Source organism: Mixophyes fleayi, chromosome 9 (genome assembly GCF_038048845.1).
Source record: "Mixophyes fleayi isolate aMixFle1 chromosome 9, aMixFle1.hap1, whole genome shotgun sequence".
Taxonomy (NCBI): Eukaryota; Metazoa; Chordata; class Amphibia; order Anura; family Limnodynastidae; genus Mixophyes; species Mixophyes fleayi.
In genome coordinates this window covers 52369764-52386512 of record NC_134410.1, presented here as the reverse complement: position 1 = coordinate 52386512, position 16749 = coordinate 52369764, and the positions used below count along the sequence as shown (strand labels likewise).

The 16749-nt window shown below is 43.6% G+C and overlaps 1 protein-coding gene across 2 annotated transcripts in view; it reads right to left on the bottom strand.

The window, feature by feature from the left end:
* The window catches only part of SMARCA1 (SNF2 related chromatin remodeling ATPase 1), a 150499-nt gene that overhangs the window by 106345 nt on the left and 27405 nt on the right, over positions 1-16749 (bottom strand). For both annotated transcript variants that reach the window (XM_075184360.1, XM_075184359.1), the window contains 4 exons: positions 6854-6985; positions 6196-6264; positions 5998-6107; positions 1029-1255 (listed from right to left, as the gene is read on the bottom strand). In XM_075184360.1, coding sequence (XP_075040461.1) covers positions 1029-1255; positions 5998-6107; positions 6196-6264; positions 6854-6985 — 538 coding nt within the window. The remainder of the gene's footprint in view (positions 1-1028; positions 1256-5997; positions 6108-6195; positions 6265-6853; positions 6986-16749) is intronic.

The following is a 16749-nucleotide window of genomic DNA, read 5'->3' as shown; positions in this document are numbered from 1 at the left end:
TTTGTCATACCATTCCAGACACATTTGTATTTATTTTTAGGTGCATTTTGATATTCTAATATATACACAATGCCGATACTTTGTCATGTATTTATTGCGTTGACCAGAAAAAAACAACATCCAAAACACGCAAAAGGGTCATTCCACATCAGATCACCCCCCCCCCCAAAAAATATGAAATGTCCACCACCCATCTCAGATTTGTTGGAAAAAAATTTAGTTAAGAGAAGATGTCATAACAACTATTTCTGCCAAATATCTCGACTGTCTGACAATTAGTTGATTAAATATCGATTTTTCAATTTATTAAATAATTTACTAATCGCTGCTTCTTTATCCAGTTTATTTGAAGTATCACGTGTGTTTATTAAGGAATCACGACAAAATTTGGACCCCTAAGGTAACTCTTCCTTCCGAATCCAAAAATCCAAATATCTGCCTCATGTTTTGCGTTACGGCAAAAACGCATGTTTTTCAAATAGAATTAAAAACGCTAGATTCAATCAACATTAGGGATCCCATTTTTTGGGGGCTGTTTAAAAAAGGTATACATTACTACTACAAAAAATCAGCAGGGTACTCTGTTTCATAGAGGAGAAAAAAAAATAATGAAGTTGATGCTCGATTACTGCTGTACAGCATACATAATTTACACATTGTTAAATGATACTTCAAATAAACTGGATAAAAAAGCAGCGATTAGTAAATTAATCAATAAATTAATATTTAATCAACTAATTGTCAGACAGGCGAGATATTTGGCAGAAATAGTTGTTTTGACATCCTCTCTTAACTAAAAAATGTTCGAACAAATCTAAGATGGGTGGTGAACACCCCTGGTTAAACTGACATGGAATGACCCAAAATTCATTTTTGCTCCATCTAGCTACATCAAAATCATTCATTTTAAAAGGGATTCTCTGTATAACAAATTTACCTGTAAGCAGGTTAATATTGTCATATTTTTCTTGCCATTTAAACTGATGAGAACTATGGATAAACAACAGTATATCACACTTGATATTTACCTTGCTCTTTCAGTTTGGGAAGCAATTTATCCAAAGCCACCATCTTACCACTATTGAAGACAAGATGAGTGTCAGTGGTATACGGGGGACCTGGCTCAGCCCCATCAAACAGGTATGGATGGTTACAACACTTGCGTAATTGCATCAATATATTTAACAAGCGCATCTTGTCCATTTTCCCAGCAGAATTCAGAATATCAATATCTTTCATTAGAATTCTTGTGTACCTATAGTTATAAAAATAATACTTTAAACAATATAAACTGTGAAATAAAAATACTGTAAACAATAGCCAAAAGAAGCAGAATGAGCAAATGTTTGACTGATGAAAGCTACAGTCTATTTAAAAATTTGCTTTAAAAGGCAGGCCTCAATTCACCTCCACGTAGAGAAACTGATGCTGCGAATGTTCCAGACAATAAAATGAAGGTACATGATTTAATGTGAGTGTCAAGTGAGCACCTTCTGTTCGGTCAGAAACATCCCCTGCTTCAGTCTTTCCTGGCGATGACATATTAGGCCTCAATCAGAGCTGGACAAATTTATGGGCCCAAAGCTTAATGGTAAAATATGGCCACAAAACTGTAACCCAACATATTATGAGTTGCACATATCTTCAAGTAAGTGAAGCTGAAAATACTGTTTAAGGTTGAGACTGCATCAAGCTATGTGGAAGACGAGAAAATGAGAATCTCGTCAAGATACACAACCAAAAATTTCCAAAAAACTCCCTCAATATATAAACACCACAGAAACATTATATAATCTAAAAGGCATAACCAACTATTTGTAATGCCCATTTTGAGTATTAAAAAGCCATCATCCATCCATCCCTCTTTTTATTACATATGAAATTATAGGCACTTCCCAAATGAATCATAGAAAAGATAATAGTACCCTGTAATCTGGTCAAACAATTAAGAAATTAGATATATTGATATAGAAACATAAAAACCCCAGCACGATCAGAGGACGTGGAAGAGCTAATAAATATTTTTTTGTACAATATGTTTACAATAACATTCCATAACTTGGTACTCAGGGCCAGAGAGATGATAAACATTCCCTGTTGGTTGTTTTGTACCAGAAAATAAATCTATGGCAAAGTCTAAGTTTCTACGAGGAGGTATTTTTTAGCAAAACATATCTTAATATTCTCTGTATGGTTCTGTATACTTTCAAAACAAGTGCCACTGATCTACTTCGCACACACTCCAATCAATAATGGGGTTATACATAGACAACCAATGATACCCTAATGCTAACAAAAAGGAAGGAGAATACATCAGGAAAAAAACTATTTCACTATATAAAGACTACCAAACATAAGCTTGCCACAGAATCTTAAACAATGGTAGCTTTATTGAACTTTGAGCAGCAAAGTCTAAAAATTCCCTGCAGGCCCACTATCAAGGAAAGCAAAATTGTTATCAGAGTACCACACAAAATAATTTTAGAAGGAAATACCTATGAGCCTAGATTAGTTTCCTGGGACCCAACTAGGCCCTTTCATTTCCCAACTTCTAGGGGCAGGAGCGTTATCAGCAGAGCCGTAACGAGGGTGGTGCAAGATCAAGGGGGCGCAGCAGCCGCCCGCTACCTGCCTCCAAGAGAGAGAGAGAGACATTCACTTACAAGCCTTTGAAGCTTCAACCCTTAAGTCCCGCAGTGGAACGCATGTGCGTGCGTTCCACTGACAGGAAGTTCGGCACTTGGAACGCAAATACAGAACTTTTTGTCAGTGGAACGTTCCACTGCGGGACTTAAGGGTTGAAGCTACAAAGTCTTGTAAGTGAAAATCTCTCTCAATTTATTGATCAATTTATAATTCTCGGGCTCATCCACAGTCTTGGCAGGAACGGCTGCTGACAAACTATTACTGAAGCGTTTCTTACAGGACCATAAAACGAGGAGAAAGAGAGTGCTTAGAAAGACAGCTCATTCTAGAATTGCAATAGAAGGTACAGCAAGAAGCTAATAGCTGGAACGGACCGGGAATGTCTGGGCTGAGATGTTAGTGGGGTGCAGGTGCCTCAGTCACGGTGCGGCTGCTGGGGGCGGAAGCGCTGACAACTACTTTTACATCCTCTGAGTGGGGCAGACTACACAGCCGAGAGAAGCAATGCTTGCTGTGACACGGAGGATCTTACCACGAGTGGGCAGAGATCATCAGCCTTCACACAACCTATTATTGCAGTCACTCTCCAATGCAGAGAGAGGAAGAAAGATCAAAGAGCTGAAAGTTTGAACAACTCCAACCACCACGGTGACATAAGCAGAAGTAAATTATAGCTAGGTGATCTGACGCCAGGTACAGCGCAGCTGTCTCTGTATGAAAACATTATCCTATAGAGGTACTACAGTAAGAGTGTGGGGTATTTACAGAGGAATAGCTGGGTTATATGTACGAAGTGGCATGTTTACCAGTAATGAGCTACAGGTAGGTATTTCTGGGTATAATGACTTTATTACGTATGACATTTTCTATCTAATATTCAGTGCGCTTTGAACATGAAAGTAGGTGCCCAGGAAGGTGATTATAAATCCCTTCTTGAATACTTCCTGCATTAAATGTGACAGGTAGTTTTTTCCCGGAAAGCTGGGGAGTAATTGGGGAGTAATTTTAGCTGTTCTGAATTTTACTGCACAATTCTTTCACTAAAGTGCTAGCCACACCCACTTGTCATATGCCACTCGCATTTAGATGGGGGGCGCCGGTGCCCTGTGTCGCCCAGGGCACCAAAATTTGTAGTTACGGCACTGGTTATAAGTAACCTCTTTTTACACAAATCCGAAGCTCAGTGAAGCTGTTTCTCCTCAGCTGATAACATAGATACTTCAATTGGCATGGCCTCTGTTTGACTGAGGAGCAAAACTAGAAAAAGGAACATGTGTATAAAATTCCCACTTTTGCCTTCTCTCCTTAATTCCGCGTTCGATCTTGATGAGATAATGCATTAAATGCTCTAAAGACCCAGGTACAGAATAATGGACCAAATAATCCTTTAACTGCTCAGCAAAACCTAGCTTGAATTGACTGTGCAACACTTGATCATTCAGTTACAATGTGGCCCTGCACCAAAATTCAGCACAGTATTCCTCCACTGGACATTGAGCTTGTTGGGAGAAAGCAAAGATTGGACTCAGCAGAAGAGACACTGTTTGGATTGTCATAAAAGAGACCCAAAGCTTTGAAGCAGGCTTTCAGCAATGAGAGAACAGGACTCTGTGATTCAATACCAATAGCCCAGGACTGTGGATATCTTTAGAGTAGTGAAACAATGATGCCAACTCTATGCTGCTCTAGGGCAGATGAGCAAGATCTAAGCTTGAAATAAAGCTTACAGCTCCCACGAAAATTCCAAAAATTTTTACAGCCACCAAAAAAACATAGGGGCAATTCTCCTTAAATTCTGATATACCAGCAGCATCAGCAGGTTGCAGAATTGTAGATGCCTCCTCCTCGGCTGCAACTCCAGCTGATACATCGTTTACTATCTGGGTAAAAACCTGTAACTGGTAGAAATACTTGGGCACGGTTAGTATCCATATGTAAGAATTAAGTAAATGTGATACCAAACACAATAATGAACCTCTAGAACCAGACTAATAAACTGTATGTGTTCAACGGTATTTAGTTGACCCCCAGGTTTTTTAGAATGCCAGGAACGTGCTATATCAGGAAATATAGGACACACTTAGACAATATCCAATAAAACGTGCACTCAGGGCTGTGCACACAGCTCAATAAACAGGTTCAAACCAGACAAAGGTAAACCAAGGTTAAAAGGTCCAGGCGGAGATTAATGGCAGGTGACTAGCAAGACTAGTCTAAGTTTTGCCAGAGATCAGTACAAGTGACAGAACCAGGTCTGATATCCAGGCAAGCGAAAGTGATGGCAGCAGAGTCATGCCCCAAATTCCAGGCAGAGGTCAGGGAGCCATAAAGTATAATAGTCCAAGAACAATGTCAGGAATACATAAGAAACATGACCAGGGAAAGCTCTATTAAGGTAAACTACTATAATGGCAATGAGTGAGCAGTCACCTGCACTAATGTAGGTGCAGGCAACAAATAAAACTGCTCCAAAAGGAGCTGTGTCCCTTCAGTGGGATACCACTGTCAATGATCACATGATTTCTGCTACTTGCCTGGCTTATAAGAAGGGTCCTTAGTAACCAAGCAGCTGGTGGGTGGAGGAACTTGTGGCCACCGCTATTACCCATAGTAACAGTGGGCAGAGGCCCTGCCACCTGAAGTTTATGATTATTATTATATTATTATTATTTTACAAGGTTAAACACTAAGTAAATAAAAGCTAGTCCTCTAGGCTGTACCCTATGGACATGACACATTGGGGCATATTCAATTGTTTACTTTTTCCGCCACGGAAAAAGTAAACAGGTTATTACGGTAATTCTACTCAGATTTCAGCTCGCATCTCCCTGAGCCACGAGCTGAAATCCAGCGAGAAAACTACCGTAATAACGGTATTTACGCGCACTATTACCATAATGACGGTTATAGTGGGCAGAGGGCGAGATTTGTGGCGTTTTCGCCAACAATTGAATATGCCCCCAACTGTCTAGTCAGTGCAAAAACAGATTTAAGAGAGAAAAACAACAACAGCAAACAAGAAAAAGGCAACAAATCAACTACAGAACAGAAAAACAAAGCAAGGATAAATGGGCAGGAAAGATCAGAAGAGGGGTGTACAATAAAACCGTGTGCTTCGGTGCATAGACACCAGTACAATAAAATAAAATAAAATAACAGAAACATCAAGTACAACTTTTTCTTACTTAGTGTGCCACTTTCTGGATGCAGAGCCTAATATAGACAATTTCAGTGCCCCCAATGCAACACGGCAAAAGGTTGTTACACTTCTAGCGCTGCTTTTTAATAAAACACAAAAGAACAAAGAAAAACTATTAGGTAATAAAGTTTAAATATAATGTTCAGTCTTACCATTCCCTCTGCATTTTACTGAGTCCAAGATAAATTTTAACTTCTTTTTTTGGTGGTAGGCTCTTTTCTACTTCAGCTTTTATGCGACGCAACAGGAATGGTTTTAAAACCTGTTAAAATACATTGAGGAAGCTTCATAATTAGTTTTGAAATCTGGAAGAAAACAAACTTTATAATTGCAAGCATAATATTACTTACTGCATGAAGTCTTTCAACAAGCTTCTGATCCCCAAGACAATTGTTAGTATCAAACCAAGAGTCAAAATCCTGTAAATGGTAGGACAGGTTTTACCAAACATAGCATTAATCATGTGAACAGAGAAAGCAAAAAAAAATATCCATACTGGCTAGTGTCTGAGTGGAGACTCTACAAGCATCACTTTTCAATGTGTGGCATTTAATAAGCTTGCTTATGCCATCTTCTTCTGTACTAAGCTATGTGAATCAATTCATTTTCTGTATGCACTGCAATGGATTGCTATGAAGCATTCCTATAGACAACAAAGTCTGCATTTTGTAAAATGCAATTTATATATATCATAGTGGATAAAAAGTCATGTTGAACTGACATTTTATGTCTTTACACTCACTTCCTACTATTTAAAGACTTTCTAACTAACGAAAGTCCATTACACTCATAAGTAAATAGTAAATGCTAATTAGGAATTTATTATTAAAGGCAGAGAGCCAGGCATGAATAAATAAAAGTTAGAGACCACAAGTCCATTTAATATGTGCCAGTTATAGTATCTGTCAAAAGTAAATTATGGTTGGGAATATCAGCCAGCACACATTACCTATGCATTTCATTTATGTTCTAATTCACATAACCAGGTTAGAAAGAAATTAAACTTACCTCTGATGAATTAAACACATCAGGTAGAAGGAAATTGAGTAATGCCCACAACTCATGAAGGTTATTCTGTAGGGGAGTGCCTGTCAACAATAACCGATTTGTGGTCTTAAACTCACGAACAATCTCAGACAGCTAAAATAGAAATAATTATTTCAATATCATTATAATAAATGTGTGAGATCTAAGCATGACAAACATAGACTATGCCAAATAATAGACAATTATTCTGTCAATAATTAAGGTCCATGTAGCACACTTAGCACACTGCTTCATAAATAGGTGGAAGTGGACCTATCTATCATCTGTTAGCAGCCAAGGCGGCCGCGGCCACTGCCGCGATTCTCTGCTTCCTGTTGCTGGCGTCTCCATGACGAGCGGGACGTCACTTCCAGCTCGCTCGTCCCGGTTGCCTAGGCAACAACCGAGACGCTTGAGGCTCCCTGTCGCCGCGCCTGGCCAGCTGTCAAACAGCCGGGCGCGAATGCGCAGGTCTCTATAGACTCAGCCACCATGGCTGATTAGATTTATTATTATTGCAGCCATCTGGCTGATTATGCACCTGGGCACACTGCATGCCCATTGACCACCAGTACTATTTAAGGCACTAAGGCAGTGAGGTCTGAACCTCACTGCCGGTTATAGCGTTCTGTTCCAGTTTGCTACCTGCTTCTGTGCTGTGTTGGTGATTAACCTTGGATTGCTTTTCTGTGTATGACCTCTGCCTGTACCCGGAGACTTTTAACCTTTGCCTGTGGCCCTGACCTTCTGCCTGTACCCGGACTCTGAACCTTTGCCTGTGGCCCTGACCCTGCTTGTAACTGACGTCCCCGTCTGTGCTCCGTCAGTCGGACATTATCATCTCTGTCCAGTCCGCAAACCTCAGGCCTGTCCCTTCTCCGTGTATTACCTACCGTTCCTGTGTGCTGCTGTGTGACCATAAACTTTTACTACACTGAGTGTAAGACTTGGGGGCATCCAAGTACCTGTGAGAATAACCAGACTCTATGAGAAAGGCGGCTGCTAAAGGTGAAGACCTCTTCCGCTAGTTCTACAAGTTTATGACACACTGGTGGCCATAATATCATCCAAGTGCTTTAAAAGGTCACACCCACTTTTCATAGAATTGCCCCTGAAAAATCAATCTACACCTAGAAAGAGTAAAAAAATGTTAAAAGAAACGGTTCAACCAACTTTCTCTAGCATCCACTGGGGGATACTGGAACCAAGGGGTATAGAGGTGCATGCAAGAGTTTGGGTACATTAAGAAATTCTCACTGAAGTCTTAGCTCCTCCCTTCTATATCCCCATATAGGAAAGCCTACCTAAAGGCTGGCAGACACTAAAGACAGATAAGGGCTGCTGCTTTTTCCCTACTCTCTGTCTTCTGCCAGAAATCAGGGGGATCATTTCAGTGACTGCGAGATATATCATTCTGTATTGTCTGTCTGGTAGTTTTACTCTCCCATAGTCTGAAAGTACTACAGCTGTCCACTTAACTCCCTTTGTCCTGTAATGTCAGACAAAAGGAGTAATATCGTAACTGTATCTGTTCAGGAGAGTTTTTTGTTTTGTTTTTTAAGATTTTATATTTGCAAAGGTCAATAATAAGTATCATTCTGTGATGCAATGTGTTGCAAACAGCAAGTGAATATATATGCAATAAAACATATAGCGTCACATAACATTTTTCAATAAAGAGAGAAAGAAGAAATATTAATGAACAGAGTTAGAGAAGAGAGAGCGGAGAAGGGAGGCGGTGTGGCGAGGATGAAAGGAAGAAAGGAGTGGGGTACAATATAGAAAAGAGGGTTGGGAGTGGGGGTAGGAAGAAAGGATCCAGATGGAGCGATAATGTAAAGTCACGTTACGAAAGGAGTTTGGATTTGGAAGTATGAGGTCCACGGTGCCCACACCCTATTAAATGATTTAGAGGTATCGCGGATGATACATGTCATGTATTCCATTTGATACGTGTACCATATTCTGCCGATAATCGTTTGCAGTGTTGGTGCAAGAGGCTGCATCAAATCCAAATTTGACAGAGGGCAGCAGAGACTATGTGACAAAACATCTTTGTCATGTGCAAGCTAATGTTTAGGCATAAATCTGCAAATATATGTTTGTGTATTACTTCCTAGAAATAGTGTGACCTGGTGCTCTTAGAAGCTGTTAGATCAATGGGTTTTGTGGGTGTTAAACCACCCAGGGGGGCTGGTAGATAAGGATAGCACCTTATACCATTTATGGCAGGATGGCAAATGTGAATGCCTTTGAGGAGATCTCTTGCAAGACAATGAAATCTCACACATGTTTGGGAGGCCCCAGACAGGCCGACTGCAGAGACTGGGTTGTATGTTAATGACAGATTCAAGCTGAATAAGGGCACAGGAAAAGATCATATCATTTTCTCCAATATCATACATACCAGAGGCATGTGTGGTATGCAGATGAAGGGAAACTTAGGACCTGTTGTGTGAAGGTAAAATCATGTTCGTAAACCATACTGTTGAAAAGTTAGGACGGTGTAAAGAAAACTTGACTTAGAGGTATTCAAACAGCAAAGTCATAAGACCCTAATTTGCATTCTCCCCTCCTGTTGGTTCTGACCTCACAGGGAAGGGGGCTGGGGGGCCCTGTAGCTTGACTTTAAAACTGTATTGAAAATGTAACTCTGGGTTCTTCTTCTGAGGGAGTAATTGAAGAGGTTCCATTTTTTCCTGCTCCTCCTGGCACCACAAACTTGATTCTAAGTGAGGTATCAATTCTGTGTTTTATCCTTTTTATTTTATAAGAAACAATTGCACTATATTTGTATGTCATTTTATTATCTTTTTTTCTTAAGCATTGTGGATGTGTCTTCCATATTAAATTACACTTAATAAGTTCTAGTCTCTGTGTTCTTATGAATTCACGCGACAGTTTGGTCCAGACGCTACCTAATTGAAACTGTGCAAACCTTGTGGTTTAAGTGAACTCTGATTAAAGTAAATTGTGTTGGATTGATGCTAGGGAGAACCGAAGGCTTCCTAAATAAGAGTGTCAGCTCTTATCCGAAAAAACCTTGGTGGTGGTAATTAGTATCGCAAAGCTAGTGTGTGGCATAGATAGGGAAGTATTTAATCATTTTAGACATACCAAGTGGTTGTTGTGTGGTTAACCCTGTGTCACGTAAGCGTCACGCAGACTCAGGTGAGTGCTGTTCGTGACAATCTTCATTTGATGTTTGGTAGCAGATGGAATCCCAAGAGGGAGGAGGAAAAACCTAGGAGAGTAAGGGATGTCAAGTTTGAGTAGCTGTGATGCAAAGTTCCGAAGTTCCATCCAGAACAGGACGAGTTTGGGACATTGCCACCAAATATGGAGGAAGGATCCTTCTGTCCCGCAACACCGCCAGCATGTGCTGGACGAGTCTGGAAAGATTTTTTGTAGTTTGGTTGGGATCATGTACCATCTATAAAGAAGTTTATATGCATTTTCATTTTTTTTTACACAGAACTGGAGGCTGTGTTAGTTGTTATTTCCTCACAGTCTTCATTATCTAGTGGCTCTCCCAGGTCCTTCTCCCAAGTCCACTCTCGAGAATCTCGATTGTTGGAGTCGTGAACCCTGAGTTCCCAGTATAGTAGGGAAATGAAACCTTTAGTAGAGGACTGTTGGAGGGAAAGCGACTCGAAAAAGGTCAACAGCCTACTACTTAAATTTAATTTAGTGGTAGAATGAAAATGTCGTAATTGTAGGTACTGGAAAAAGTGTGTGTTTGGGGTTTTAAGTTTTGTTTTTAAGTCACCAAATGAGGGAAAAGAGGTGTCTTTGGTGATATCGTTGAGGTAGCGAATATCATTCCGCTTCCAATGCTCGAAAGATGGTATTATACATCCTGGTGGAAATTTAGGGTTATCAAAGAGTGTGATTGATGATCAGGCTGGGAGCAGGGGTGAGCTTAAATTTTGCGTTTGCTCGCTCCCAGAGGGTTAACGAGTGTGCTACAATTGGGTGATAAGAAGCAGACTGTGGATGACCAGCTCGAGGGTGCCATAGGAGAGAGGAGGCGGATGAGATACCAAAGCTTTCTGCTTCAATCGAGACCCAAACTCTGGAGGAGCTAGGTGTTAGGAACCCCTCCAGCCGGCACAACACAACCCGGAATCTACTCTGCCAGTCAGGTGTTCACTGGAGCCCCTGATGGTGGGGACAGACTGGGCCGCAGACTGACAGAGGGTCGTGAAGTGCGTACCAGCTGGGGAGAACCCAGGCAAGAGGAGTCAGGTCCACGCAGAGGTCAAGGGCCGGCAGCAGACAACAGTATCGATGAACAAGCTGAGGTCAGGGGTCACAGGCAAATAGCAGAACGGGTAAACAGGCCAAAGATCAGGGTCACAGGAAACACGAGCAAGGTCCAAATCAAAGCCAAGGGTCATACACGGGGAGTCAAATAGAGATATCAGGATACAGGACAGGAACTAGCAGGTTAGCAGACTGGAACACAGGAGCTATAACCGGCAATGAGGCAGCAGACCTCATTGCCTTAAATACCAGTGGCCACCAATCAGAGCCTAGCTCTGAATTAGACACAGCCCCCAGCATAATTAATAGGCTGCATTAATTAGCCCACAGGCTAGAACATATGGTGAGCGCTGCGCCCGGCTTCCTCTCATTGCCGGGACGCAGCGCTGAAGCGTCTTCTCGTTGCCCCGGCAACGGCCGGGTCAGGGCCGGAAGTGACGTCCCGGTCGCCATAGCGACGGCCGGGACGCAGGTGAGTGAGTCGCGGCGGCTGGGCACCGCCGCGGCTCGTAACAGTACCCCCCCCTTGAGGAGGGGTCGAGGGACCCCGACATCCAGGTTTTCTTGGGAACCTCCTGAAGAATTCCTTCAATTGTTTAGGGGCATGGAGTTGTCTTCGCGGAACCCAAGATCGCTCTTCTAACCCGCGGTTCCTCCACTGCACCAGGAAGTGCACCTGTCCTTGCACTTTTTTGGAATCTAAAATACTTTGAACCACATATCTTAGTGGCTTACTCGAACTTCCCCCAGGCACAGTTGAGGATTGGCTAGGATACAATACCGGCTTCAACAATGAACAATGAAATGTGTTCGGAATTTTTAGTGAACTAGAAATCTTCAATCTAAAAGCTACCGGATTGATCTGTTTGGTAATCATGAACGGCCCAATAAATTTAGGCCCTAGTTTTTTACAAGGCTGTCTGACCCTAAGATTTCTAGTTGATAGCCATACTTTCTGGCCCACTTTGAATGGGCAGGTGGTATGGTGGCGATCCGAAAAAATTTTGGCCGACAATGAGGATTTTTTCAAGGAGGACTGAACTTTCCCCCAAATTACTTTCAGATCAGCAGCTGTGGAATGAATCTCCGGAATACCAGCAGATTTGAGAGAGTACAGAGAATTAGACCTGGGATGGAAACCGAAGTTACAGTAGAACGGGGAAGTTTGAGTAGATGAGTGAGATGAGTTATTGTAGGCAAACTCTGCCCAAGGCAGCAAAGATGACCAGTTGTCATGGAATTCTGAGGAATAACATCGGAGGAACTGTTCAAGTGCTTGGTTAACCCTTTCAGTTTGCCCGTTAGACTGAGGGTGGTATGCAGATGACAGACTGATCCGGATTCCGAGGAGGGTGCAGAAGGATTTCCAGAATTGTGCTATGAATTGTGAACCACGATCAGAAACAATATCGGACGGAAGTCCATGGAGCCGGAAAACATGTTGTATGAAGAGAATGGCCAGATCTCGAGCTGTAGGAAGCCTGGTTAATGGGATGAAATGTGCCATTTTACTGAAACGGTCCACAACCCAAATAGTATTATGTCCTGCAGAAGGTGGCAAATCAACAATAAAATCCATGGACAAATGTGTCCAAGGTTTTGCAGGAATGGGCAATGGAAGCAATTGACCCACCGGGCGAGTCCTGGGGACTTTGTTCCTGGCACAAATTTCACACGAGAGGACATGACTCTTGACATCAGCGGACAAGGATGGCCACCAGACCGTACGGGAAAGGATCTCCAGCGTATTATAAACTCCAGGGTGTCCAGCAGACCTACTATTATGCGCCTCTGCAAGAACCGCCTTCCTTAGATGGACTGGAACAAAAAGACGTTGTTCCGGAGTAGTATCAGGGGCTAATTTCTGGAATCTCTTAAGTGTGATACTCAGATCTTGGGTTAATCCAACATGGATTATGGAAGGAGGAATAATAGGCTCTGGGTTCGAAACTGGAACGTGGTGTGCCAAGAAACTTCTGGACAGAGCATCTGCCCGGACATTTTTGGAACCCGGTCGATAGGTGATCAGGAAATTGAACCGGGTAAAGAATAACGACCAACGGGCCTGTCTGGGATTTAGACGTTTGGCCGATTGTATATATTGCAAGTTCTTGTGGTCGGTAATGACAGAGATCTGATGTGGAGCACCCTCCAGCCAATGTCGCCACTCCTCGAAGGCCCATTTGATTGCCAACAGTTCCCTATTCCCGACATCATAGTTGGCTTCTGCTGAAGAGAACTGGCGGGAGAAATAGGCACACGGGTGTAGACGATTAGTATGAGGGTCCTTCTGTGATAGTATAGCCCCAGCACCGACGTCAGAGGCGTCGACCTCAAGAACAAATGATTTAGCTGGATCCGGGTGTCTAAGGACCTGAGCGGAGACAAAGGCTTTTTTCAGGCTTTCGAATGAGGCTACAGCTTGAGGCGACCAATTAGTTGGATCCATTCCTTTACGGGTTAGGGCGACAATGGGAGCCACGATGTCCGCAAAACCTGGAATGAACCTTCTATAATAATTGGAGAAGCCCAGAAACCTCTGCACCGCCTTAAGGTTGTTTGGTTGCACCCAATCTAGAATAGCCTGAACCTTAGTTGGATCCATGGAGAATCCCTCAGAAGAGATTATGTAACCTAAAAAGGATACTTTCTGCACCTCGAACTCACACTTTTCTAGTTTGGCGTAAAGGTGGTTCTCTCGCAGTCTTCATAGAACTTGTTTAACGTGATTCTGATGTACAGACAGAGATCTGGAATAGATGAGGATATCATCTAAATAGACGACCACGAAACTACCAAGAAAGTCCCGAAGAACCTCATTGATTAAGTCCTGGAATACTGCAGGTGCATTGCTAAGACCGAACGGCATAACCAAGTATTCATAATGGCCAGAGTGCGTATTGAATGCCGTCTTCCACTCGTCTCCCTCCTTGATACGGATGAGGTTATACGCTCCACGAAGATCGATTTTTGAGAAGACAGTAGCACCTCTCAGCTGATCAAATAATACGGAGATGAGCGGAAGGGGATAGGTATTCTTGATTGTAATAAGATTCAATCCCCGGTAATCAATACAGGGTCTTAGTCCTCCGTCCTTTTTGGATACAAAGAAGCATCCTGCTCCTACGGGAGATTTAGATGGCCTGATGAAGCCCTTCTCCAGATTTTCTTAAATGTATTCCTGCATGGACTTGGTCTCCGGACCAGAGAGAGAGTACAGGCGACCCTTAGGCAACTTGGAACCAGGAATAAGCTCGATGGCACAGTCAAAGTCACGGTGAGGTGGTAAGGTGTCAGCAGCTTTCTTGGAGAACACATCCCAGAACTCATGATATTGTGAGGGAAGCTGCTCCGGAATAGACTGAATCACCCGCAGGGGCAGTGACAAGCAGGACTGTGTACAGTAAGAGCTCCACTGGACAATTTCTCCTTTTACCCAGTCCATGACAGGGTTATGACGGGAAAGCCATGGGTGGCCAAAGATCAAGGTAACTGATGAACAATCGATAAGAAGGAAGGTTATTGACTCTGAATGGAGAGCTCCGATTTTTAATTGTAGTGGCGAGGTCTCCCAGGAAATCTTGCCACCAGGCAACGGACCTCCATCTAATCCACAGACAGTAATAGCGGACTTGAGTTTTACCATCGGAATTTTAGCAGCGCGGGCGAACCCGATGTCCAGGAAGTTGCCTGCAGCTCCACTATCAACGAAGGCGGACAGGTCCATTGAACGAGCACTAAACATGAGCTGTGCAGGGATCAATACGGCGTTTTTCGGGGAGACAATCTGCAGACCTAGGTGAACTTTCCCCTCGTTCCCTAGGCATGCTCTTTTCCCGGCTTATTCGGGCAGGAACGGGAGAAGTGGCCTTTTGTGCCACAATAGAGACATAGGCCCTGTGATCTTCTCTTGTCTCTTTCCTCAGGGGAGAGACGATACGCCCCCAATTGCATGGGTTCCTCACCATCCGTGGGAACAGGAATGAAGCCGGATAGAGGTGATGATGTCTCCTTTTCGATTTTCCGCTCTTTAAATCTCCTGTCGATTTTAATGGAGGTGCATCAGATCCTCCAGAGAGGTAGGAGATGGGTACTGCACCAAAGAGTCTTTGACCTGTTCCGACAGGCCAAGACGGAACTGACTCCGCAAGGCAGGATCATTCCATCCACTATCAGGTGACCATCTACGGAATTCAGCGCAGTATTCCTCTGCCGAGCGCCGGCCTTGTTTCAAGGCCCGTAGATGAGTTTCAGCGGAGGCAGTACGGTCCGGGTCGTCATATAGTAGACCTAACGCCTCGAAGAAAGCGTCTACTGACTGCATGGCAGGACTGGTCTGCGGCAAGGAAAACGCCCAGGACTGGGGGTCACCCTGTAGAAGGGAAATGATAATCCCGACTCTTTGATGCTCTGACCCGGAGGAGCGGGGTCTCAATCGGAAATAGAGCTTGCAGCTCTTCCTGAAATTCCGAAACAGGGACCTATTTCCAGAGAAGCGATCCGGCAAGTTCATCTTAGGTTCACAGACGGAACTTGGAGTGGGTTGTGACACTTTTGCGGCTTCTTCTTGAACAGACAGACGCTCAGCCAATCCCTGGATCATCTGATATAAGGACTCAACATGGGCTGCTAGGGCTTGTGCCGGAGACGGTGAGGATCCACTTGCATCCATTCCAACCTCGTCTCCGTGAGTGGGCCGGTTATAATGTTAGGAACCCCTCCAGCCGGCACAACACAACCCGGAATCTACTCTGCCAGTCAGGTGTTCACTGGAGCCCCTGATGGTGGGGACAGACTGGGCCGCAGACTGACAGAGGGTTGTGAAGTGCGTACCAGCTGGGGAGAACCCAGGCAAGAGGAGTCAGGTCCACGCAGAGGTCAAGGGCCGGCAACAGACAACAGTATCGATGAACAAGCTGAGGTCAGGGGTCACAGGCAAATAGCAGAACGGGTAAACAGGCCAAAGATCAGGGTCACAGGAAACACGAGCAAGGTCCAAATCAAAGCCAAGGGTCATACACGGGGAGTCAAATAGAGATATCAGGATACAGGACAGGAACTAGCAGGTTAGCAGACTGGAACACAGGAGCTATAACCGGCAATGAGGCAGCAGACCTCATTGCCTTAAATACCAGTGGCCACCAATCAGAGCCTAGCTCTGAATTAGACACAGCCCCCAGCATAATTAATAGGCTGCATTAATTAGCCCACAGGCTAGAACATATGGTGAGCGCTGCGCCCGGCTTCCTCTCATTGGCGGGACGCAGCGCTGAAGCGTCTTCTCGTTGCCCCGGCAACGGCCGGGTCAGGGCCGGAAGTGACGCCCCGGTCGCCATAGCGACGGCCGGGACGCAGGTGAGTGAGTCGCGGCGGCTGGGCACCGCCGCGGCTCGTAACACTAGGAGAGTTCCATAATACACATTTGGCAAGTTGTACCGCTAAAAATAGTGTCTAAACTTGGGTACCCCTTACCGATCTATGCCCCATATGAATTGTGATGTGTAGTGTTGAAAAAATTTAAAAACATATAGAGGAATGCGTATGGGTAGGGCTTGAAAAAGATACAGTAATCTAGGTAAGATGTTCATTTTGATTGAATTAATGCGGCCTCT